At 46.0% G+C, this 26,220-nt stretch overlaps 1 protein-coding gene across 6 annotated transcripts in view; it reads right to left on the bottom strand.

The window, feature by feature from the left end:
- Window positions 1-26,220, bottom strand: part of CDK12 (cyclin dependent kinase 12) — a 322,745-nt gene that overhangs the window by 213,778 nt on the left and 82,747 nt on the right. For 5 of the 6 annotated variants that reach the window (XR_012231595.1, XR_012231597.1, XR_012231596.1 and 2 more), the window contains exons 12-13: window positions 11,280-11,482; window positions 10,658-11,092 (exon numbers count right to left, since the gene is read on the bottom strand). Coding sequence is in view for 2 of the 6 variants with exons in the window: in XM_073572557.1 (XP_073428658.1) it covers window positions 10,658-11,092; window positions 11,280-11,482 (638 nt within the window). In the remaining 4 variants the exon portion in view is untranslated. Of the gene's footprint in view, window positions 1-2,988; window positions 4,519-10,657; window positions 11,093-11,279; window positions 11,483-26,220 lie in introns of those variants that run through there. The other variant, XM_073572556.1, reaches the window with a different exon arrangement.

Raw genomic sequence — 26,220 nt, 5'->3', positions numbered from 1 at the left:
GATCCTCCATCAGGAGTGGAGTCACTGCGGACAATGCGCTGCAGTCATTTGCCAGATCTCATAAAAGCCCGGCATGCATTGTGTACATGTTATTTTCTAATAAATTGAACAAATGCAAAATACCTGCAAAAACCTGCTACAATGTCAGCAGCATGTCACACCACTTGATGAAGAATAGCCACCGGATAACTTCTTTTAACAGTAACATGTCTTCAGAAGATGACCTACTGCTTTCAGTCAGGTTTTTATATTAAATGTGTTGTATATTTAGACAATTTTTGGAAATATTTTTTCTCCATATCACAAACTTTATTAAGATTGAAAATTCACAATGGCCACTGGGGCTATTCAACTCATACTTCTCTGCTTTTTCAGGAAATTCACATGTACATTAGCAGCAATAGCAGACTCTGACCCTATCTTTTGTATTAAAGCACAGGATTTAAAAAAACGCATTTAACAAAATGGCAGGAGATAAAAGCCAACAAAAATGCCTAGCATTTTAAAATTCATCATTTTGTGTATTTTAAATTACAAAAGAAAAGATTGTGTAATCCAAATAATATGTTGTAAATGGTCCCCTACTCAGTCCCCCTTTGATAAGCTTAGGTTCGCAAAATCAGAACGTACCGCAGGTATAAAAGTCACTGGTAATTGAAAAGAGTTTTCTGTTGGATTGTTTGTCACACTAAGTCAATGGCGGCCTTAACACTGTGGTCGGCGCAAGGCACTACATCTTTTAGGCTAAAGACGTGGCAGTGGGCTTTATACAGTCCAATCACAGGGTCAGGGAGTGGATTTCAATTAAAGGACTTTACTCTGTGTGTCTAAAGGTACTGTCACACTTAGCGATGCACCAACGATCCCGACCAGCGATATGACACTGTCAGGATAGCTGGTGCATGGCTAAGTGGTCGCTAGTGAGCTGCCAAACAGGCAGATCTCACCAGCGACATAGCAGGGGTCGGGGGTCGCTACTTACCTGTCAGACGAGGCGATCCTGACGTCCTCCCGCCCGCGTCCACGCGTCACTCGTCTCCCCAGCAGGAAGCTGACGAGAAACGGCCCAGGATGTTCTCGCGCGATCAGCGATAACCAGCGGGGGAGCCGGTCGGAGGTATCAGACATAGCGATACCGCTAGCAATATCGCTGCTACATCACAAAAACCAGTGACGTTACAGCGATATTGCTAGCGATATCGCTTAGTGTGACAGGCCCTTATGACATCTGACTATGAAGGTAGTAATGGGGGGTGTCTGATAAGACAGCGCTCCATTAATATTTCCTGGGCTTGATGTAAACGGATATAAAATAGCTGACATCAACCCCAGAACTATTACCTTACTTGCTACTGCACCAGTGCAAGTGGGAAGAGTAGAGTCTGAGCACCATAATTGGGAGTATCTAATGGATGCGCCGTTTCTGAGGCGGCTGAGGGCTGATGTTCTTAGTCTGGAGGGGAGCTGTCCGTTTAGCCTTTGCTGGTTAGTAAGTATAGGGGGACCCAACAATTTTCTTTTTTGGGGGTGAGGGTCCCCCTATAACAACTAGTAAAATCTAAGCAAGCAGCTGTTAGCAGTTATTAGTGTTCTGGAAACCTTTATAACTATTCGCCCCTTCCTACAATATTAACACCAGTTCCCAGCTGTCGGCTTTTTCTGAGCTGGTTTGGAAAATTACGGGGGACCCCACGCCATAAAAAAAAAAAAAAAAAAAAAAAAAGAAAAAAAGGATTTAATACGTGCGATACACAGCTGGTGCCGACTGCAAGTCTCATCAGTGTTGCTTGGTCTCACTGATCAGAGGGCCTGGCGACAATGATGAGAGCTGCATTCAGCACCCGGGAATAGTGCTAACAGTACTGATTTTTTCCCAGTCAATGATACGTGTCACACTGATACCACACATCTGGTACACACGAACACAGATGGAAAAAAACAGTACTGGTTCTAGTACCAGTAAAAAATGGGGCTGCCCTTTACTGGGAAAGACAATCCAAACTTAATCAATTCAGGATCTCAAATAAAATAAAAAAAAAAAACCTATACTCGTCATCGTTATCACTGTTTCCTGAAAGTTACGTGACTTGTGTCACATGCAGACTATTTTGCTAAAGTGGACGCCTTCAAAAGTCAGAATATAAATAATATGCGGGCAAAGACTGGATACTCAGTGGATGCAGCCGGCATGCAACACAAGTAGTCATGTCGTTCCTATTGAACGACAACGCTGCTGCAAGAGGTCCTGAATTTATTAAGTTGGGATTTTCCAGTAGTGGACAAACCCATTAATCGTTGAATGACAGTTGCATAAAATTTCCTTTGGACTGTATCTCTCTAATTAAAATTATTCAGGAGTGCTACAAAAAGTCTCCTTTAAAAACAGACCTAAAGAAGTCAGATTAGGCAAATACAGAAAAGCCAGATCTGCGTGTGATGGCCACCATATGACAATTTTTTTTCTCTAAACTCAACTTAGCCACCAGGAAAAAAACCCATAACACTGCAACAGATTTGTCAAACCTAAATGCAGAGTGCTGTTGCTACTTGCAACCATATGCCCTTTTACATGTTTTCTTAGAAGCCTCTTTTTTAACTAAAAGGACTTTGCTCTATTTGGTAGCTATGCAATAAGGCGTACACACATTAGACATTCATTGTGCAAGTACGTAGTGTGATGTAAGGAACGGACTCCTTACCCAAACTCTATAGCCTTATATATGCCTAGGAGGCTGATGAATTCAGGACTGGCCCTGATATCATAGTCTGTATTTGGACCATGAATGTCAGTGGTGTGAAACCTGCCTGGCTGCTCCACTTCTTCTACATACAATTGGACAGATTTATCAAAATTAGTAACAAATCTCTCCAAAGTTGCAAAAAAAGGAGTCTGGGGTTAATACAGTGTATGTGGCTTACCATTATAGTAAATGAACAATACAGGATCGCAACAGCAAATTCACTTAGTAACCATGTAAAAACACCAAATTTAATTTTAGCCATTTGTGTTTATTGATCTAGGCCCTTTCAACAGCTGGAAAAAAAACAAAACAAAAAAAAAACCTTTCACGATGTCAAATGCATTTCATGGGGAATAAAAATGTAGGCAAAAATGTGGAATTTGCGTCAGTGGCAAAAAAAAAAAAAAAACTTAAAAGGGCATAGCAATAATACCTGTCCAGTCTGTTTTTGTAGATCTCCCTAAAGTCAGACGATTCTCTGCCAAATTTGAGGTAAATGAAAAGTGGCGCAGATTAGAGAACAGTGAGACGATGTAAGTATATTCCAGCAGTTTATGACACAAGGAAAAGAAATGAGCATAAAAAAACAAAAAAAAAAAACAACCAAAACATGTTTTACACAGCCAGCTGTATTCATGTGGCCTCTCTCCTGTTTGTTTCCTGAGCGATAAAACTTACCACTTAAATCGCCATAAGGGTCTAAATGCAACAGAATCGGCATGGCAAGCCCTTTACTGGTAGAGGAGATTACTTAAAACACAACCTGTACTCCACAGCCTGACCTAGCCATCTTAAAACATAGATACTTGCCATTTCTGATGAACCGCCACAAAATAGAAAAATTAATACGGGATGAATAAACTAAATCAAAATATTGAGGTGTCCAACACACATCGGTGGAGCAGCAATGAACCATTCTCAAGTCGGCACCACTTTTCTCACACCCCTTTTTCCAATCCCAACTAAATTTCAAGGCTCTGTGGGTATAGAAGAATTGCAGCCATTACAATCAGCCACAATGTATCTGTCACCCTTATGGGAAGCAGATTGGAAGGATGGAAGTTTCATGGCAAAGTCACTGGATTTCAGTAAGGGACTCCTCGTCCCCGGCCTCCTCTCGGAGTTGCACGGGTTGGTGCTCTGTATGCCTTGCTGAAAGCCTGAGAAGGGGCAACCCATGTTTGGTTTGTACCTGCTGCTGCAGTCTCTGCCCCCAACTCGCTGTAATTAGAGGTTTTGGCTTCTTGGTAAATTTGAGAACTGTTAGTGCTCCCCTCTATTTGTCCAGTTGGAGGCACTGTGCCAGAGTGCATTCCTAGAGGGACCCTTGTAAACCTGAGGTCTTGATCCCCTGGGAATTGCAGGGATCCTGTTCCCTGGTAACCACTTGTGTCCCCCAGTTGTGCTGGGAATGTCCTGCTTTTAGCTACTGACTGGGGGGAACACTCCTCAAGTGGCTGCCCTGAGTCTCTGTCATCAGAGCCTACATCATATACATCCTCTGGGCCCTCAGAGCTGCAAGTCCTGGAGGACAGTTTTCGGGAAAAGTCTGAGGGTAGTCTGTGACCGTCTCTAACCCCTTTCACAGGGTCTGGGTCCGCTTCAGAAGGAGTTAATTGTTGAATCAGGGCGGTAGTTACCAAAGGATTCTCATCTGCAGTCTCTCCCTCTGGAATGGGTGGTGGAGGAGGGGGACCCGGTGGCTCAGGTGGTCTCTTTTCTGGTGGCAGGATACGAGGGTGAGAAGCTGGGGAAAGGTTACCTCCTTTGACACCATCTTAAAAATGCATATAGATAATAGAAAAAAAAAAAAAAAAAAAAACACACATTTACACATGGAAGCACACACAGATTGTGAATGCAAAAGAGAACAACATTATAAAATACATTACAAGCTAGACTACAAAATAATTACTGAAAATATTTGTGCGGGAGGGCAATATATAGCGGACAATCCCCCTTACCTGAGTTCTGCCAGCTCCAAAGTTGTTATAAAGACAGTATATCCCAGGGAGCTCATACAGAGTCGTAAACTAACCAGACCCTAGTCAGTGATTTGTGCACCATTATCTCCCATAAAGAACACAGAAATACATTTATTCGGTTTGTTTTTTTTCTCAGTCAAGTCAATATGAAAACCAAGCAAAAAAATTGAATATATTACTCACTGGCCACACACAGTACAGACACACCACAGATCAGCACTTGACTATCTTATCAAGTCCATAGACTGTGGGGCGACAAATAGGGGACATGGCACTCATGTTCTGGTAGTCGTCAGGATCCCAGGTGTCAGACCCAACAGTCTAACAGCCGTGACCTATTCTATGGATAGATATTAACTAGGTATAACCAGAGTATCACTGTAATGAGGTCAGAAATTCTGACATTCTGGAGAATGGATTTGTTTTTTTATTTAATTTAGCCAAGGAATAAGATGCTTCTAAAAGAAAAAAAAAAAAAAAAGAAAATTACCCCTGATATCTGATGACCCCTTCAACAGTTTCTGCCAGACTGAAGAGAAGACATCCTGATCACAAGTCAACCTGATCCTGCAGTGATTTAGTGGCTTCAGCGGTCAGGTAACTGGTCGTCATCACTTCCACTCTGAGCACTATGTGAGCTCGGTGTTCTGCCCAATATCTAAGAAAACCCTATTTGTTATACCCCAAGCAACAAATGCAATTTTTATACAGCTCTTATTTGAGAAGTCTTGACATGTTGAAAGCTTGGATTGGATTGGGGTCTCGGAAGTTAGATCCCAACCAATCAATCAATAAAACATAGGAGTGTGAGCGATGAGCTGGGCATGGTGCAACTGTTTTCATCTATGTTCAGAGCTGCTTGGAAATAAATTCTCCAAGAATTCTTACATTACTCACTTTCCAATTATTGGTATTACTGTGATGCAGCAACTCTTATACTCTACATCACCCCCTATGACCAGTACTTCACTTGTTGTCAGGACGCCAGGCCATTTCACTAGGGAAATTTTTTTTTTTTTTTTTTTTTTAACCAGCACATCGCTGGCTGGGCCATTTTCCCTTCTTCATGCCCAGCCTCAACTTACAGTTTATTTATTTTTTTTATATGTGCACTTTTAAGAGCTCTGGGCAAAAAAAAAAGTTTTTGTTTGGTTATTGAAATTATTTTTGCCTTTTTTGCAATATGTAAGGTCGTTTTTTATTTGCATTTTATGCCGTTATCAAACAAAAATATTAATAAACTTAATTGTTGTCAGCTTTTCACATTGATCTGAATTGGCAGTGGCTCTTTTTAAATTGCATTTTTTTTCAGTTTATTTCATTCATTGTGCCATCTAAGTTCATAACAGAACTCTGGGGGTTTCAACATTTACATACTATTTTTCATATTGCCAATTTTCCTTGTACACTGCAGAGCTGATCTGGGTCTGCTAGGACCCTGCAGCTCCTGTTCCCTCCTAGCGATCACATGATCACTGTCAGTGCTTCCTACAGTTGTGGCCAAAAGTATTGACACCCCTGCAATTCTGTCAGATAATACTCAGTTTCTTCCTGAAAATGATTGCAAACACATTCCTTGTTATTATTATCTTCATTTAATTTGTCTTAAATGAAAAAACACAAAAATAATTGTCCTAAAGCCAAATTGGATATAATTCCACACCAAACATAAAAAAGAGGGTGGACAAAAGTATTGGCACTGTTCGAAAAATCACGTGATGCTTCTCTAATTTGTGTAATTAACAGCACCTGTAGCTTACCTGTGGCACCTAACAGGTGTTGACTATAACTAAATCACACTTGCAGCCAGTTGACATGGATTAAAGTTGACTCAACCTCTGTCCTGTGTCATTGTGTGTACCACATTGAGCGTGGAGAAAAGAAAGAAGACCAAAGAACTGTCTGAGGACTTGAGAAACCAAATTGTGAGGAAGCATGAGCAATCTCAAGGCTACAAGTCCATCTCCAAAGACCTGAATGTTCCTGTGTCTACCGTGCGCAGTGTCATCAAGAAGTTTAAAGCCCATGGTACTGTGGCTAACCTCCCTAGATGTGGACGGAAAAGAAAAATTGACAAGAGATTTCAACGCAAGATTGTGCAGATGTTGGATAAAGAACCTCGACTAACATCCAAACAAGTTCAAGCTGCCTTGCAGTCCGAGGGTACAACAGTGTCAACCCGTACTATCCGTCGGCGTCTGAATGAAAAGGGACTGTATGGTAGGAGACCCAGAAAGACCCCACTTCTTACCCTGAGACATAAAAAGCCAGGCTGGAGTTTGCCAAAACTTACCCGAAAAAGCCTAAAACGTTTTGGAAGAATGTTCTCTGGTCAGATGAGACAAAATTAGAGCTTTTTGGGCAAAGGCATCAACATAGAGTTTACAGGAGAAAAAAGAGGCATTCAAAGAAAAAAAAAAAAAAAAAAAACACTGTCCCTACAGTCAAACATGGCGGAGGTTCCCTGATGTTTTGGGGTTGCTTTGCTGCCTCTGGCACTGGACTGCTTGACCGTGTGCATGGCATTATGAAGTCTGAAGACTACCAACAAATTTTGCAGCATAATGTAGGGCCCAGTGTGAGAAAGCTGGGTCTCCCTCAGAGGTCATGGGTCTTCCAGCAGGACAATGACCCAAAACACACTTCAAAAAGCACTAGAAAATGGTTTGAGAGAAAGCACTGGAGACTTCTAAGGTGGCCAGCAATGACTCCAGACCTGAATCCCATAGAACACCTGTGGAGAGATCTAAAAATGGCAGTTTGGAGAAGGCACCCTTCAAATATCAGGGACCTGGAGCAGTTTGCCAAAGAAGAATGGTCTAAAATTCCAGCAGAGCATTGTAAGAAACTCACTGATGGTTACCAGAAGCGGTTGGTCGCAGTTATTTTGGCTAAAGGTTGTGAAACCAAGTATTAGGCTGAGGGTGCCAATACTTTTGTCTGGCCCATTTTTGGAGTTTTGTGCGAAAAAATCAATGTTTTGCTTTTTGCTTCATTCTCTTTTGTGTTTTTTTCATTTAAGACAAATTAAATGAAGAAAATACCAAAGAATTTGTGATTGCAATCATTTTCAGGAAGAAACTGAGTATTATCTGACAGAATTGCAGGGGTGTCAATACTTTTGGCCACAACTGTATATTGGATAGTAAACAGAACTTGTTCGGTAATTTGTATACAGCAATTTCGAAGACTATTGGGAGATCCAGCCATCTCTTACAGATGGGTTCCAGTTACTGCAGCTGCATGATCTCCTTACGGCTGTTGACTCTGCAAAGGAGTTCCTAAACATCCTTTGCAGAAACATTTGCAGGCTGGCCATACATTTTCAGACGTTAAGCAGCCCACAAGTCATTGAAGCTCCTACAAGGGGACTTCACCACACAAATTCTTCTCTATTGCAGTGTATCAGGACTGGTAACCCATTAGGGAGTGCAGGAAGTGTTTAAAATGGGCTCCCCCTTCTCAAAGTGATTTTAAATTTCAAGACTATGCCATCATTTTATGACTGGTGGGGGTCTGACCTCTGGGTCTGGTACTGATTTAAGCATGAAGTTATCATTACACAGAAGCCCAACCAGCCACTGGAAAAAGCTAGGCTGCAGTTTCCGAATGGGAATCAACACTACACAAGTACTGCATCCCCTTCATTCTTAGGATCAGTAATCGTCCCTGAGATTGGACCCCACACTATAAGATAGCGATGTCATGATGTCATATCCTAGCAATATTCGTTTACTTATAAGGGAATCTGTCAGCAGGTTTTTGCTACGTTATCTGACAGCAGCATAATATACGGCAAAGGTTCCTGTTTCCAGCGATGTGTCACTTACTGGGCTGCTTGCTGCAGTTTTGATAGAATCCCAGTTTTCTCTGCTGTAGATGTAGGGTGGTAAGAATGTAAAGCTCTGTATAAGTCCACCCCCACCACTTATTCGCTGCTTCCCGTGTACACTGTAAAGTGTCAGCAAGCAGCCAGTCAGTGGAGAGGTTATACAGATTAAATGGACAGCCTGGCAAGCAACACCTAGTCCTCTAACGATACTCTCCTGCTGATAAACCACGGATTGTATTGCTAGTACAGCAAACTGCTGAGCAAGTAAGGCTGCTTTCACATATCAGTTTTTTGACATCAGTTGCAATCCGGCAATTTTTGAAAAAAAACTGATCTGGCAAAGGATGCCGCCGGAACCGTTTTTTTCTCATAGACTTGTATTAGCAACGGATAGCCTCACGTTTCATCCGTCGTTCGCCAGATCCGTCGGAAATTTTTTTTTCCGGTGGCCGGAGACTACGGACAAAATAACGTTTTTGTCTAGGTCAAAAAGCTACGGATTTGGCGCGGTCCGTCGTTTGCTAGAATGGAAGACTATGGGCACCGGATCCGTCGCTGTCCGTCAAATGACGGAATCCAGCGACGGATTCCTTTTTTTTTTTTTTAAACTGAGCATGCTCCATTTATTATTACCAGGTAGGGCAGTCAGACCTGGCGAAAAAACGGATCCGTCGCATCAGTTTTTCACAATCTGCGACTGATTTGTTGAGCCGACGGATTGTGACTGACGCCAAAAAACTGATATGTGAAAGGGGCCTAACAAATCTCTGGGGTATCAGGCTTTCTGTCCCTACATCTTTCTGTTCTCAGATTAAATAGTAAAAAAATGCTGACAGACTCCCTTTAATGAGATGGGATTACCCCTTTAGTTAGACTCCCACTGATCAGAAGTGACGGTATATCCTTGAAATATACATCTAATGAGAAGTAAAAACCTTACTACAAATTTTTTAGTTGCTTGTAAAATGCTACCATCACAAATCTAAAGTACATGCACATTAGACCTATGTTTGTTGAGGTGGAGAAAATTTCATAATACGGCTAAATTTAATTTAAAAAAACAAAAAAAAACAAACACACAACAACTTGACATATAATTTGAAAATGATGTGATTCACAAACATTAATCTAAAATTTGGCCAAGACACATTTAGTTTTATGAGTCACGCATAGCAAAAAAATCCTTCACAAAACCCATAGACTTAACACTTACTGACACTGCACAGAAATGACATATTACAGTATATTAATACAAAACTGCGTGACGTACAATGTCTGCTCATGTTTGCATTAACTCCTTAACGGTAGCACTGTCTCTGCTTCTCAATCCCAACCCCTTTGTGCCCGACTAAATCTTATAGGCATCACAGAGCAGGGTCCCACTATTAGTCAAGGTGGAAAGCAGCAAAAGTGGCATTCACTCGCCCAGACAGCGGTGACTGTATGGGCAAGGTTTGGCCCGCTACAACTTCCTAAAGGCAATAGCCAATTCTTTATGAAGCAGGGCCGGCAGTGAACAGCTAATTACAGGGAAATTTTACAGGATACTTTATCACTGATCTTTTTGGAAAAGGCACCGTAATTAAAGTGTGTGTATACTGTGCAGGTCTAGTGCGAACACTACCAAATGGGGTGAAAGACCGGAAAGAAATGAGAGGTTAGCTCATATTATTTATGCCAATGAATGGTGAAGTAAGAGAAGAAAGTTGGGGAGGGGTGAAAGAAAATGGATGAAATGGTGCAATACACAAGCGATATGAATAGTTAGGCTTCCTTACTCCATTATACACATGACAGCTACAGTTCAATCTTTCAAGGTGCAGTAAATGGTGCAAATAAAAGATTAAAAGAGAATGGTTTTAATTTTACAGTTTATTATAAACCAAAATACACGAGTGTGAGGTCTCTGGGTTCTCCACTCAATATGCTAGAAAGCCAGCCTCTCCCTGTTGCATAGAAAACTACAGAGTGCAAAGACAGATGTTTTATACACCAAGTCTTCACAGTCTTCTCAGTTATTAAAAATAAGGCCCTGCCGTGCCTACTTGTTGTAAATGCAGTGTGGATAAGATGGGTGACTCAGGGTGAGCAGAATTTACCTGCGTCATCCTCCTCCAACACCGCGCTCTCCTCTTCTTCCTCTGGTCTTAACCGTACAGGTGGATTTACGCCGCTCTGTTCTCCATTGCTTTCCCCAGGGGCTTCCACCACCTCCTGAGGTTTGATGAACTGGCTCAAAAGGACAGCTAAGACGTTCTGCACATCTCCCTGAGTTGCCAGGCCCTCCACTTCTGCTTGTTCGTGGGCTGGATTTTCTTTCTGGGGCTCCACTGTCTGGGCTGGTGCAGCAGTGGTAGTCAATGCAGTGATAGACTGGTTAAGTGCATCCAGTTGCAGCTGCATGTCCGGGTTAGCCTGAATGTTAAGGAGCTGGGATATCTGGGCAACACTGAGATCTGTTTGACTTTGGAGTAGGTTTAGGAGGATAGCCAGTTCACTCTGATTTAGCTGCTGTGTAATATCCGCCAAAACAGCTAGAAAGTAAAAGAAAGAAAGGAGGACAATATTTTTATAAATGTAATTCGCTTTAGCTAACTTAAAATTTTAAATTGTATTTGGACCACATCTGAACAAGCCAAATTTTCTGCAGTATTTCCTACAAATCAGACAAGTGGTCTTTATATCACCACGTCGTCCATAGATTTACATAAGCGTACTCACCAGAGTCTGCTGTACTAATCTCAGCCTTCACAGGTTCAGGGGGTGCGGGGCTATTGTTTATTACAGGGTCTGCTGCAGGGGCAGTCACACTTTCCTTTCGTGGAGCCTTGATGGCAGGAGGCTCTTCTATAATAATGCCACTTTGCCGCTGTCTTCTCCGCTTCTTACTCCAAAGCTCATGGCAGTCCTGCCAATGAGGGAGGCTGCAGGTAAAGCATTAGAAATAAATGTTAAAATCGCCAAAAATATATCCATAAAGAAAACACATATATAATGTAGTATCTCTATATATCATACTACAACTTTTAAATCCACAACAAGATCTAGCAGCAAACTTCAGTGCAGAAGTTGCCTTGCAGCGCTGGGGTCCTGGGTTCAAATCCCACCAAGGACAACATCTGCAAGGAGTTTGTATGTTCTCCCCGTGTTTGCATGGGCTTCCTCCCACACTCCAAAGACATACTGATAGGGAAACTAGATTCTGAGCCCCAATGGGGACAGTGCCAATAATGTCTGTAAAGCGCTGTGGAATTAACGGCGCTATATAAATTAGTAAAAGAAATAAAATAAAAAAGTATATATTTTTTTTAAATCTGTTGCAAAAACTATGTAGGATACACTTTCATGTAACATGTTTTACATGCATACTACACAGCTTAAAAAAAAAAAAAGTCTTGAAAAGAATCTTCTGAAAATTACTGCATTAGAAAGTAATTTTTGGCCAAACAAGAGCTTTGAAAGGGTTTTCCAGTTTTCGAGCTGCGGTTTGTTGCTCTCCCTCCCCCCAGATGCAGTGATCAATCTCCCTCGCTCTTCCTGCTGTCTGCAGCACTTACAACAAAAATGAGCTCAGCTCAGTTATATAGACATGAGGTCAGGGCTACAGACACCAGTAGAAGCGGTGGGGGCACATAGCTGGACCTGGGGAGGACAAATAACGAAAGGCTTGTTTTTATAATTATAATAACTAGGTTGAAGAGCCCGGCGCTGCCCGGGCATAGTGACTAACTATGGTTAGTTATAACAAATTATAATGAATATATATACATATATATCCGAGTGTAGAGCCCCGCCCACTCCGCATAGCCATATTCACTATAATATCCCACATCATCCCGTCATCCAGAGCTACCGGACAACAACCCCTAATATCCCACATCGTCCCATCAGCCAGATCCACCGGACTACTACTCCTAATATCCCACATCGTCCTGTCAGCCAGAGCCACCGGACAACTACCCCTAACATCCCACATCTTCTCGTCAGCCTGGGGTCAGAACCAGAGTGCTAAGTGGAACGGTCCTAACTTCCATACCGGGGATCCCTTTAAGAGAGGCCTGGTGTCAGAACCAGAGCGCTGAGTGGATTTGCCCTGACTTCCATACCAATGATCCCTTTAATGGAAGCCTGGGGCGAGAATCAGAGCACTGAGGGATTTACCACAACTTCCATACCGGCGATCCCTTTAAGAGAGGCCTGGGGTCAGTACCAAAGCGCAGAGTGGATTTGCCCTCAATTCCATACCGGGAATCCCTTTAAGAGGGGCCTTGGGTCAGAACCAGAGCACTGAGTGGATTTGCCGTGACTTGCATAACCAATGATCCCTTTAATAGAACCCTGGGGTCAGAATCAGAGCGCTGAGGGATTTGCCCTAACTTCCATACAGGAGATCCCTTTAAGGCTATGTGCCCACGCTAGCGTTTTTAAACGCTCAGGAAAAGGATCCCCTTCCCAGAAATCGCACGTCTTTTTCCGCGCGTTTTTTGACACGCGATTTCTGGGATCATTGGGGATGGCTAAAAACGCTCAGCAATGCGGAAATTAATGAGCATGCTGCGTTTTTAGCCGCTAAGCGATTCCTGAGCGGTTAAAAACGCATGCATTGGCACAGAAAGCCAAAAACGCATGCTAATTAATTTGATGCATCTTTTAAGCGTTTCTGCAGCGTCTGATCCGGCTCAAACGCTGCGGAAACGCTTAAAAAAACGCATCGTGTGCACACAGCCTAAGGGGGCCTGGGGTCAGTACAAGAGCATTAAAAGGCAATAGCCCTGACTTGCATACCGGGGATCCCTTTAAGAGAGCCTGGGATCAGAATCAGAGCCCTGAGCGATTTGCCCTCACTTCCATACAGGAGATCCCTTTAAGAGAGCCTGGGGTCAGTACCAGAGCATTTAAAGGCAATTGCCCTGACTTTCATACCGGAGGATCCCTTTAAGAAAGGCCTGGGGTCAGTACCAAAGCGCTGAGTGGATTTGCCCTAAATTCCATACCAATGATCCCTTTAAAAGAAACTGGGATCAGAACCACAGAGCTGAGTGGAACAGTCCTAACTTCCATACCGGAGATCCCTTTAAAGGGAATCTGTCACCCTTTTTTTCCCCTATTAGCTGCCGGCATAGACATCGGGGGCTTATCTACAGCATTCTGTAATGCCGTAGATAAGCCTCCAATGTAACCTGAAAGAGAAGAAAAACACGTTATATTATACTCACGGAGGTGGGCGATCCGGTCCGATGGGTGTTGCGGTCCGGTCCGGCGCCTCCCTTCTTCATGCGATGACGTCCTCTTCTCCCGTCCTGAAATGGCTCCGGCGCAGGCGCATTGCTCTGCCCTGTTGAGGGCAGAGCAGAATTTTGCAGTGCGCAGGCGCCAGACCTCTCGACGCCTGCGCACTGCAGGACTCTGCTCTGCCCTCAACAGGGCAGAGCAGTGCGCCTGCGCCGGAGCCATTACAGGACGGGAGAAGAGGACGCCATCGCATGAAGGGAGGCGCCAGACGGGACGGCGACACCCATCGGACCGGACCGCCCACCTCCGTGAGTATAATATAACGTGTTTTTCTACTCTTTCAGGTTACATCGGTGTCTTATCTACAGCATTACAGAATGCTGTAGATAAGCACCCGATGTCTATGCCGGCAGGTGAAAGGCCAAAAAAGGGTGACAGATTCCCTTTAAGAGAGACCTGGGGTCAAAACCAAAGCGCTGGATGGATTTGCTCTGACTTCCATACCAATGATCCCTTTTAAGAGGGAAGATGTGCCTATATGATGGAGGATGTGTGATGTGTATATGGGCACAGGAGGGGGGATTCATTTCTGTCATGTGGTCTGTGCTCCTTTTTGGGGGGCAGACAATGGCTGGGAGCTTATGTTCCCAGGGATGCTAGATTTCTCCCACCATGTCAGTGTCTGCTGAGGTGTTGTCAAGTGGGAAAGCTTGCTCATAGCAACCAATCACAGCTCAGCTACTTTTAACCAGCTCTGGTGAAATGAGAGATGCTTAGTGATTGGTTCCAAGGAAAACAGTTGCTGCTCATAGCAACAATCATAGCTCAGCTTCTTTTGAACATCTCTGTTAAAATGAAAGATGCTTCGTGATTGGTTGGTGATACACACACATTCAGTTTTATATATAGAGATAATAATAAAAAGAAGAAAAGAACTGGGACAAAGGTTTTCCACAACCCATGAACAGCTTTAAAGGGAATCTGTCACCCTTTTCTTGGCCTTTCAGGTGCCGGCATAGACATCGGGGGCTTATCTACAGCATTCTGTAATGCTGTAGATAAGCCTCCGATGTAACCTGAAAGAGAAGAAAAACACGTTATATTATACTCACCGAGGTGGGCGGTCCGGTCCGATGGGTGTCGCTGTCCCATCCGTGTTGAGGGCAGAGCAGAGTCCTGCAGTGCGCAGGCGTCGGGAGAGGTCTGGCGCCTGCGCACTGCAGAATTCTGCTCTGCCCTCAACAGGGCAGAGCAATGCGCCTGCGCCGGAGCCATTACAGGATGGGAGAAGAGGACGTCATCGCATGAAGAAGGGAGGCGTCGGACCGGATCGCAACACCCATCGGATCGGACCGACCATCATTCTGCATGATGGGATTCTGCCCCCGACACTCCTCCACTTAAAATGATTCTCCAAGAATGTAACAGAATGGGCCTTATCATGTAACTCAAACGGCAGCCCTAGTCACGTGTCAGGACGGGTTGCAATATGAAAAAACAGCTCACGAGACTCACAGAGTAGCTTTATCACTAGCACACATACTGGAGCTGCTGGAGAAGTTCTGTGAATGAAGCCATATACAGTGGGTACGGAAAGTATTCAGACTCCTTTACATTTTTCACTCTTTGTTTCATTGCAGCTATTTGGTAAATTCAAAAAAGTTCATTTTTTTCTCATTAATGTACACTCTGCACCCCATTTTGACTGAAAAGCAAGTAGAAATTTTTGCAAATTTATTAAAAAAGAAAAAGGATTTTTGGTACTCACCGTAAAATCTCTTTCTTGGAGCCTTCATTGGGAGACACAAGTAACCATTGGTGTATGCTGCTGTCGCTAGGAGGCTGACACTATGCAAATAAAGTAAAAACTGGCTCCTCCTCCATAGCATACACCCACTGACAGGCAGGAAGTACCTCAGTTAAGTGTTAAAGCAGTAGGAGAAGCAACCAACAAACTCCATATATGTACCGGCTTAACAACCAAGGCATGTATGCCCAAAACCAGTACAAACAAATAGGGAGGGTGCTGTGTCCCCCAATGAAGGCTCAAAGAAAGATTTTACGGTGAATACCAAAAATCCTTCTTTCTTTATTGCTTCATTGGGGGACACAGGTAACCATGGGACGTCCTAAAGCAGTCCCCCAAGGGTGGGAACAGAAAGGATGCAGAGAAAAAAAGGAATGAGGCAGGCCGGTGCGTAACCGCTGCCTGAGCACCTTTCCTTCCTAGGCCTGTGTCGGTCAAGACATGAGTATGAACTTCGTTAAACTTTGCAAGAATGTGCGAAGAGGACTAGGTCACGGCCCTGCAACCTCTAAAGCTGAGGCCTAGCGAGAAACTGCCCCAGAAGTTATCCAGAGTATGGACCAGAGAGGGGCAAGAAGGACCTAGAGAAGAAAGGACAATGTCTGCACTAATGAGGGATGAAAGGGAACGGAGGACGGCAGGATAATGCAGCCAACTCAGAACTCCCCTGATTTCTCTTCTTGGTAGCCAATAAGGCTAACGGAACCAAATAGTTATACTTACGCCACCTGAATCAGATCTTCAGTAACTGTCGTAGAAACTTGAGGATGCAGGTTTCCGCGCCCAAAGCATGGTCAGAATGACCTGATGGGAAGAAACCCAGTCCCTCTCAGAAGTAGGCCTCAAAGGCCATGGCGTTAAACTTAAACGACTGAACTGTGTCGGAAGAGGGGCCTTGCGGAAGAATATCCGGACGGTCTGGAATGCCCCAGGAGGCATCCATGAGCATGTACGCCAGCTCCGGGTACCAGATCTGACTTAACAGCTTGTAGTTGTCAGGACTACTGGAAACCCTTCTGACTGATTTTTTTTTTTTTTTTCGTGATTAAGGGAAGAGGTGGGGACAGAAGAGGCATCTGAAACTGGGACCACGGAATCACAAGTGCGTCACAACCGACAGCCATCGGATCCTGGGACCTGGTAACGTACCAGGGAAACTTTTGGTTCTTTCGAGAAGTCATTACGTGGACATTCGGAATGTCCCACCTCTGACAAATTTAGAGAAAGATGGCAGTGTTGAGAGACTACTTGCCTGACGCGAAAGCAAAAGATACAAAAAAAAAAAAAAAACAAAAAAAAAAAAAAATCGGCTTCCCAGTAGTACTCAGATTGGGCCAGAGTTACTAGTGGGGTACCACAGAGTTCTGTATTGGGCTCCCTATTTAATACATTTATTAATGATCTAGTGGATGGCTTACACAGTAAAATATCAGTATTTGCAGATGATACAAAACTATATAAGGTAGTTAACACAAAGGAGGACAGTTTGCAACTACAGATTTGAGTAAACTGGAGAATTGGGCTGAAAAATGGCAAATGAGGTTTAACACAGATAAGTGTAAGGTTATGCACATAGGAAGGAGAAACAGATGCTACAATTACTTACTAAATGGGAAACTGCTGGGGAAATCAGACATGGAAAAAGACTTGCGCATCTTAGTCAATAAGAAGCTAAATTGGAGTGCCCAGTGTCAGGCAGCTGCCACCAAAGCAAATAGGGTCATGGGATGCATTAGAAAAGGTCTGGGGACACGAGATGAAAACATAATTCTCCCTCTGTACAAATCACTTGTCAGACCACACTTGGAGTATTGTGTGCAATTTTGGACGCCGGTGCTCAAGAAAGACATTACTGAACTTGAAAGGGTTCAAAGCGGGCTACTAAAATGATAAATGGAGTTGGTTCACTACAATAGCCAGAAAGGTTATCAAAATTAGGTCTATTTACTCTAGAAAAGAGAAGACTTAGGGGAGACCTAATATATATGTACAAGTATATCAGAGGGCAATACAGAGATCTATCCAATGAATTGTTTGTACCAAGGACTGTGACAAGAACAAGGGGGCATTCTCTTCGTTTGGAGGAAAGAATTTCTGTACCAGCATAGAAGAGGGTTCTTCACAGTAAGAGCAGTGAGGCACTGGAATTCTCTTCCTGAGGAAGTGGTGATGGCCAACTCACAGAATGAATTTAAGAAAGGAATGGATGCTTTTCTTGTGAGTAACAGTATAGAAGGTTACGAACAACAGAATATTATAGGTAGATGGTTGACCCAGCTTAGGGGAAGGAATTTTTTTCCCTATGGAGAAAAATTGTTCCCCAGGATCAACAATGCATAACAGCAGCACTAAAAATAGGCTGAACTAGATGGACATAAGGTCTTCCGTCAGCCTTCAAAACTATGTTACTATGTAGTCTACCACTGGAATATGGACGGCTGATATGGCGGGGGACATGGTCTTCCGCCCAACGCAGGATCATTGCTACCTCTACCCTGATCCATGTGTTGGAGTCCCGCCTTGGTGGTTTATGCAAGCCACAGCTGTGACAAAATCCAACTGACTGCGGACTAGCTTGCCTGCAAGGAGAGACTGCCAGCGAAGGAGGGCAAGAAGAATTGCCCTGATCTCCAAGAGATTGATGGGGAGGAGGGTCTCCTGAACATTCCAGCGACCCTGCGCTGTGAGAATGAGGAAGCCCACTCCCCAACCCTAAAGACTGGCATCGATGTTAATGATTTGCCAACGGAGCAGGAGAAATGATCTCCTGCGCAGGGCAGAGGCAGATCGTGTCCACCAAGAGAGGGACTGCTTCACGTTGAGACGTAAAAGCACTGGCCAAATCAGGGAAACAGTCCAGGGAAACAATTCTCTTGTCCCAGGTAGACCGGAGGGCCAACTAAAGAAGGCGGGTGTGAAACTGGGCATAAGGCACAGTTTCCATGACAGCCGCCATGACCTTCGTGAAGACCCTGGTAGCGGACGCCAGGCTGAACTGGAGTGCCGTGAACTGGAATGGTGCTCCTATATTGCAAACCAAAGGAACCTCCGATGCCGTACACTAACAGAAATGTGCAGGAAAGCATCCTGAATGTCCACAGAGCAAAGTAAATCCCTCTGCTCCATGGAGGGGGATCCTTGAGTGTAAGGACTCCGTTGTGAAGAGGCGAATTCAGAGGTGGCAATTCAACTGCTCGAGGTCTAAGATCGGGCGGGGAGAAACGTCTTTTTTCGGGAGTACGAAGAGGTTCGAGTGGAACCCAGAAAACCGTTCGTGCCAAGGAACGGGTACAACGACACCTGAGCTTAGGCAGGGAAGAGACGGCTTGGAGAACTCATAAGAGGGTTGATTTAGCGGGAAGGAGAAACGTCTTCCTAGGGGCAAAGAAAATTCCATTTAGTAGCCAAATGTAATGATCTCCCTGACCCAGGCGTCGTCAACCACCGACAACCAAGTCTCCGTGAAAAGAAGAAACCTGACTTCCACCCTGGAAAGATTTCCAGGTAGGGGTGACCTGTCATTAGAGGTGAATCTGTGATAGGGGGATCCAGAGGACTTAGAGAGATGGGTCCTAGGCCTCCAGTGAGGAATAGCTTGAAGAAAGGTTTCCTTCTTTCCCCTTGTGCAAAAGAACGGTCCTGCTGGAAGAACCACCAGAGGAAAGGCAGAGAGGTGCTCTTACCGCTGGTGGTGTCGGAAGTGACCTGGACCAGTTTGGTCCCAAAGAGCGTGAATTCCTGCAATGGCAGGGAAGTGCTAGATCTGCTAGCTCCACTGTAGGAGCCGCCGTCATAATGCCCCGGTGAAGTATCTTGGTCCAGGTCGATATGGCTTTCAGCACTCAAGTGGAGGCTAAATTAAGTCAGGGAGAAGTGCATGACGCCTCTAAGGCAGATACAATTAAAGCCATAACCGGTCTGTCCGTAGCGTCCTTGAGAGACGCCGCATCAGGACGGGAACAGAACTGTTTGAGAGGCTAAGCGTGAAAAAAAGGCGGATCCACCTTAGGGGAATCGGACCATATGCTGACAAGGTCTGAACTAAAAGGGTATAGAGTGTCCAGACGTTTTCTTCCCGGGAAGCGTTTGCCGGGATGTTCCCAGTGTCTAGAGGCGGTAGCCTCAAACTCTTTGCAAAAAATGCTGGAGGGACGTTTCACCCGTCTGAATGAAATGGAGACATCCTGAGCAGCCGCATGCTCCTCTTTTATATCGAGGGTTTGAACAATAGCCGAAATAAGGCTATCTACCATGTCCAGGGTACCAGAAGTCTGATCCGCATCAGAGTCAGACTGACTGAGAAGCTACATCCGACCCGACATCCGCCTCCGAGAACGGGTAGAAAGGGGCATTTCAGCATGCCGCAGAGGGGCCAGGTGAACTGGATGAGGAGCTAGACAGAGTCTGCTTCCTAGATCTTTCTCCTGGTCTGTCCCTGTGGAAGTCATGGTCGGGTGCATGCGAATCACCATGGGAGGTGTTCGGAGCACTGGTGGCAGCAGACAGATGCGGCATACATTCCAGGACCTGTACCAGGGACTATGAATTTTCTAGTCAGGTCTGAGACCAATTGAGACATGGCAACAGCTCACTCCGGATGTAAAATGTCCGAAGGGGAGAAAAGTATTAAGTTACGTACCGGTAACGGTATTTTTCGGAAGCCCATGACAGCACCACGAGAGAGGGGATCCGCCCTATAGGAACAGGAAACCTACAGATACAAAAAGGGCGGCACCTCTCCCACGCATCAGTTGGATTACAGAGCTTGAGAGGCTACCATGGTTAGTACACAACATATGATATATACAATCTATCCACCCTATTTACCAGAATTATTTTATACCATCTCCCACATAAGGTGATTTTATGAACAATCTTCTAAAGGAGTGCACCCCTATACGTGAACAAGGGAGGGAACTAAGGGTGCTGTCATGGGCTTCCGAAAAATACTGTTACCGGTACGTAACTTAATACTTTATTCGGACTCCCATGACAGCACCACGAGAGAATTACAGAGATGTAAACTAACTTAGGGAGGGACTACAGCCTGCAGCACCCTTAGCCCGAAGGTGAGGTCTGAGGAGGCACCCATGTCTAACCGATAGTGGTTAAAAAAGGTGGAAGGAGATGACCAGGTGGCCGCCTTACATATTTGATCAATAGATACTCCAGCTCTTTCCGCCCAGGATGATGCCATGGCCCGAGTGGAATGTGCCCTCAGATTCTGTGGAGCTGGGCCGCCACCTGCTGTGTAGGCAAGAGAGATAGCCTCCCTAATCCACCTTGCTAATGTGCGTTTTGATACTCTGTATCCTTTCCTGGGACCTTGGAAGGATAGGAATAATGCGTTCTCCTTCTTCCAAGGATCCGTGGCTGCTAAATATGTCAGTAAGCATCTCCTAATATCTAGCGCCTGGAGTTTCTGCTCTTTAGGGTTGGTTGGATTAGGGAGGAAGGAAGGTAGAACTATTTCCTGTGTCCTGTGTAATTGTGTTGCTACCTTGGGAAGGTATGCTGGATCTGGCCTTAGGATTACCCTATCCTGTAAGAACTCTGTGTAAGGGGGCGATCTGGAAAGTGCCTGTATATCGCTCACCCTACGTGCGGATGTTATTGCTACCAGAAATGCTGTCTTAAGAGATATAATCTTTAGTGAGGCGGAATCTAAAGGTTCAAACGGACTTTCCGTCATGGCTGTAAGGACTAGGTTTAAGTCCCACGGCACGCATCTGTCTTTGTGTATAGGTCTCGATCTGGCCGCTGCTCTGATGAACCTTGCTACCCAATAATCTTTTGCAATATCACCTGCAAACAGGGCCCCTAAGGCTGAAACTTGTACTTTTAGCGTACTTGTGGAGAGACCCAATTCGAAACATTTCTGGAGAAATTCCAGATATGTTTCGTGAGAATTCCGTCTCTGATGTCAAAGTGAAAGGTGGACAGGAAGTGTTTCCAGGTCCTAGCATAGATATTAGTGGTAGTTAATTTTCTGCTTTTTAGGAGGGTGTCAATTAAGTTCTTGGAGAACCCTCTATCTTTTAATAGTGACCTTTCAAATACCACGCCGTCAAATGAAGTCCCGCTACTTGTGGGTGGCTGACTGGCCCCTGGTAGAGGAGATCCGGAAGGTTCGGCAGTACCCAGGGATCGCCTACCGACATGGTCCTCAACCACGCGAACCAGGTCCTCCTGGGCCAAAAGGGGGCAATCAGTATGACTTTTGCCCGATCCTCTCTGATCTTCCTGACTACCAGAGGAAGAAGATTCAATGGTGGGAAGGCGTATGCCAGAGAAAAGTCCCATCTTATCAGGAGGGCATCCACCGCCAGGGGATTTTCCCTGGGGTTCAGAGAGCAGAACAATCTTTCTTTTCTGTTTTTTCTGGTGGCAAAGAGGTCTACCTCTGGCTGACCCCATCTGCGGACAATCTGGTGGTAAATATCTTTGTTCAAAGCCCATTCTCCTTGTCTTAGAGCCTTGCGGCTTAAAAAGTCTGCTCTTACGTTGTCCTTTCCGCTGATGTGGAGCGCGGTTAAAGATAGACAATTTCTCTCTGCTATCTGGAGGAGCCGTTCTGTTATCTGCATCAGAGCGCTGGAGCGGGTCCCACCTTGGTGGTTGACATATGCTACCGCTACCTGGTTGTCCGAGTGTATTGGATTAGAAACAGGGGAGAGTAAAACCCTCTTCCCCTTTCAGCTTCTGGAACCTCTACCAGGACATTTTTCTGGCATAGGCTCAAGACTTCCGCTTCTAAAGCCGCTTGTTCGAGATGAGAAGATCTTAAGGGGGTTAGTTTAAAGGTGTCCCGCGGGATCTGGGTAAATTCCAACCTAAGCCCGGTGGATATTACCTTACGCACCCAGTCACTATTCGTAATCTGTGACCATGCCGGGAAGAAGGATGACAGTCTACCCCCCACGGGAACTGCTAGTCACTGATTTGGTCTCTTTTGATCTCTCGACGAGCGTGTGAACATATAGCCCGTACCTCGTCTCCTTCTGTCTTCCCATCTGGGCCGATCTCTAACAGGCGAAGAGTTGCGCCTTCTCCCCTGGCCAAATCTCCTTCTACCAAATGGACGATGGTAGGACGCTGACGAAAGGTTTGGGAATCGTTTCTTGTCGTCCCCCGCCTTCTCAAGCAGCTCGTCTAGGACAGTTCCAAACAAATATTCGCCCTCACATGGAATCGCACAGAGCTTTGCTCTGGACTGGATGTCTCCCTGCCAGCACTTTAGCCACAGGGCTCTGCGAGCTGCATTAGAGAGACCTGCTGCTCTGGCGGCCATTCTCACTGCATCCGCTGAGGCATCTGCTAGGAAGGCTGCTCCCTCCAGGATGGTCGGTAGGGCCCCAAGAATTGTCTGTCTTGATGTACCCTGTTTTAGTTGTGACTCCAACTGGTCCAACCAGACCATCATAGACCTGGCCGTGCACGTTGAAGCCACTGCTGGTCTTAAGGACCCGGCCGCCATCTCCCAGGTGTTTTTCAGGAAAGTATCAGCCTTCCTGTCTAGGGGATCTTTAAGGGATCCCATGTCCTCAAAGGGGAGCGAGGATTTTTTTGATGCCTTTGCAATGGCTGCGTCTAATTTGGGGGCTCTGTCCCAAGAACTTACTGCCGGATCGTCGAAGGGGTATCTTCGTTTGAGGGCTGGTGGTAGCGACCCTCTTTTGTCCGTTTTTTTCCACTCTATGTGGATCAGATCCTGTATCTTTTGATTTAACGGAGAGACTCTCCGCTTCCTCTGTTCCAGCCCACAGAACATGACATCCTGCATGGACAAATGGGGCTTAGGCTCCTCTACCTCCATTGTCCCTCTGACTGCTTTGACCAGCTTGTCTACCCGGTCAAGAGGCAGACAAAATCGCCCCGAGTCCTCTTCTCCTGAGGAGGACGAGGGAGATGAAGCCTGGGAGTCTCTGCTTTTTCTCCACTCTACCGAGGAATCAGACTCCGCCGGGACCTCGCCCCTTAGACTTTGCGGCTGGGACAAGGACTTTAGGGTTTCCCTCATTTCTGCCCTGACAATGTCCTTTAAACTCGCCGCTACTGCGGGCGACTCTTCTGCCACCGTCTGCTGAATACAGGGGGGGCACAATCTTTTGAGGCACGCGTCCGGTAATGGGCATGCACAGAGTGCGCATGCCCTATGTTTATTTTTACTTGTAGCTTTTTTCCCCTAGAAAAAAAACACAGAAGGGGGGTCCCGTCACTGAGTGAACTTTCACGAAGATCACTTACCAGTGCCACAATCAAGTACCGGAGAACGAGGGGGATTTCTTTCGGTCGATGCTCCTGTCTGCCTGGAGGAGCTCTTACGAGTGGACTGGTCACTTCGTCCCGTATTACTGTCACGGGACACTTTCTTTTTCTGTTTGACCTGCCGAAGGTCATCCAGGGGCGGCAGTGATGTTTGCCGCTGCTGTCGCCCTTGCTTCTGCCGCTGCTGCTCTCGATCACTCTCCATTACCACTGCTGCTGCTGCATGTAGTAATGTGGCCAAGGCAAGGTACCCTGCCAGGGTCCCGCCTAAATACCCCTCCTCCGGTCAGCAGTATCCATGCCGCGCCCCTCCCCCCCTTTAACGGGGCTCCCTACCCCAGCTGGCGCCAGACCCATCGGTGTTTCCGATGGGCGCCGCCATTTTGGAATCCTCGCGCATGCGCAGTGGCGCGCTGACCCGGAAGCACATCCTCCGCCCGCCCCCTGACGTCACCGCTACCCCGGGAAACACCGGAAGTCACGCGGGACGCCCCGGGAGCCCCGGAAGCAGCGCCACCCGGTCGCAGCCCCCTGCACAGCGCTGCCGTCGTACCTGCGCCGCTGGAGCCGGGAACCCCCGGGGGGGAATATACTTACCGGCGGCGGCCTAATTCCGGAGACGGACATCCTCCGGACGCCGCTCCCTGCTGCACACGCCACCGCCGTGACACCCATCCTGGGCCACCGTGGCGTCCTCCAGGAGATACGCACCAGGCCGAGGTAGGAGACCCCCTCGCTACCGGTATCAGCTGGCCGGCCTGGGATCCAGTTCTTCTGTAGGATCCCGTCCCCTCAGGAACAGGAAACCAACTGATGCGTGGGAGAGGTGCCGCCCTTTTTGTATCTGTAGGTTTCCTGTTCCTATAGGGCGGATCCCCTCTCTCGTGGTGCTGTCATGGGAGTCCGAATAAAAAGCCTGCAAAATGCAAGGGCCGCGCGCAATGAGAAAAAAGGTGCGAAAATTGAACTGAGGTGGAGCCGGGAGGAAAGTGGCCCATCTACAGCGGGGACCTATACACAGGTAAACGGGGGGAGTTGCTGCACGGGGGAAGAAGGGGCCTGCTGGCTTACCAGCTCCTCTTGCTAGATGATAGATGAGGATCGCATCAGGCGCCCTCGGAAGTGAGAGGGTCCTGGGAATGAAGATCCTCCTTCCTGCACCGGACGGTGCAGAAGACAGCGTCAACCCCTTACCAGAAGGTGGAAGGCCACCACCGGTGACCACCGTCTTCCACTCAGCCCTCTCCGAGGAGAGGGGTGAGGAGGGAATAAGGCAAGGACTGGCCACCAAGAGTCACCCTGAAACACCCCGACGGGGGACAGGGGACAAAGTCCTGCCAGCAGGTCCGAGAGTGGGCGATGTGGGTGACACCACACTGCTCGCTCGGTCGCTTAAATGTGGGAAAACAGGGTGAGAAATCTGCACACTGTTACTCGACGAGCTGTATCTGAAAAACATAGGGAAAAAGATTAATAAATTCACACAGAAACCTGTGAAAGAAAAAACACTGCGGATCTGGTGTTAGATCCAGGTCCGCCTCCTACAGACACTAAGCTTAAACTGAGGTACTTCCTGCCTGTCAGAGGGTGTATACTACAGAGGAGCCAGTTTTTACTTTATTTGCATAGTGTCAGCCTCCTAGCGACAGCAGCATACACCCATGGTTACCTGTGTCCCCCAATGAAGCGATAAAGAAACTGAAATATCACATGGTCATAAGTATTCAGACCCTTTGCTCAGACACTCATATTTAAGTCACATGCTGGCCATTTCCTTGTGATCCTCCTTGAGATGGTTCTACTCCATTGGAGTCCAGCTGTGTTTAATTAAACTAATAGGTCTTGATTTGTAAAGACGCACCTGAAGTCTTCCTAGACATTGGCCATCCAGCCAAACTGAGCAACCATGGGAGAAGAGCCTTGGTGAGCGGTAAAGAAGAACCCCAAGATCACTGTGGATGAGCTCCACAGATGCAGTAAATAGATGGGAGAAAGATCCACGTAGTCAACTATCACTGCAGCCCTCCACCAGTCGGGCCTTTATGGCAGAGTGGCCCAACGGAAGCCTCTCGTCAGTACCAGACATATGAAAGCCGGCACAGAGTTTGCAAAAAAGAAAAAAAAAAACCCACAAAGGACTCCCAGACCATGAGAAATAAGATTATTTGGTCTGATGAGACGAAGATAGAACTTTTTGGTGATAATTAAAAGCGGTATGTGTGGCGAAAACCAGGTACTGCTCATCACCTGCCCAATACAATCCAAACAGTGAAACATGGTGGTGGCAGCATCATGCTATGGGGGTGTTTTTCAGCTGCAGGGTCAGGACAACTGATTGCAACTGAAGGAAACATT

Source organism: Dendrobates tinctorius, unplaced genomic scaffold, assembly GCF_039654945.1.
Source record: "Dendrobates tinctorius isolate UK_male_01 unplaced genomic scaffold, ASM3965494v1 ptg000032l, whole genome shotgun sequence".
Lineage (NCBI taxonomy): Eukaryota > Metazoa > Chordata > Amphibia > Anura > Dendrobatidae > Dendrobates > Dendrobates tinctorius.
This window is presented reverse-complemented; position numbering and strand designations above follow the sequence as displayed.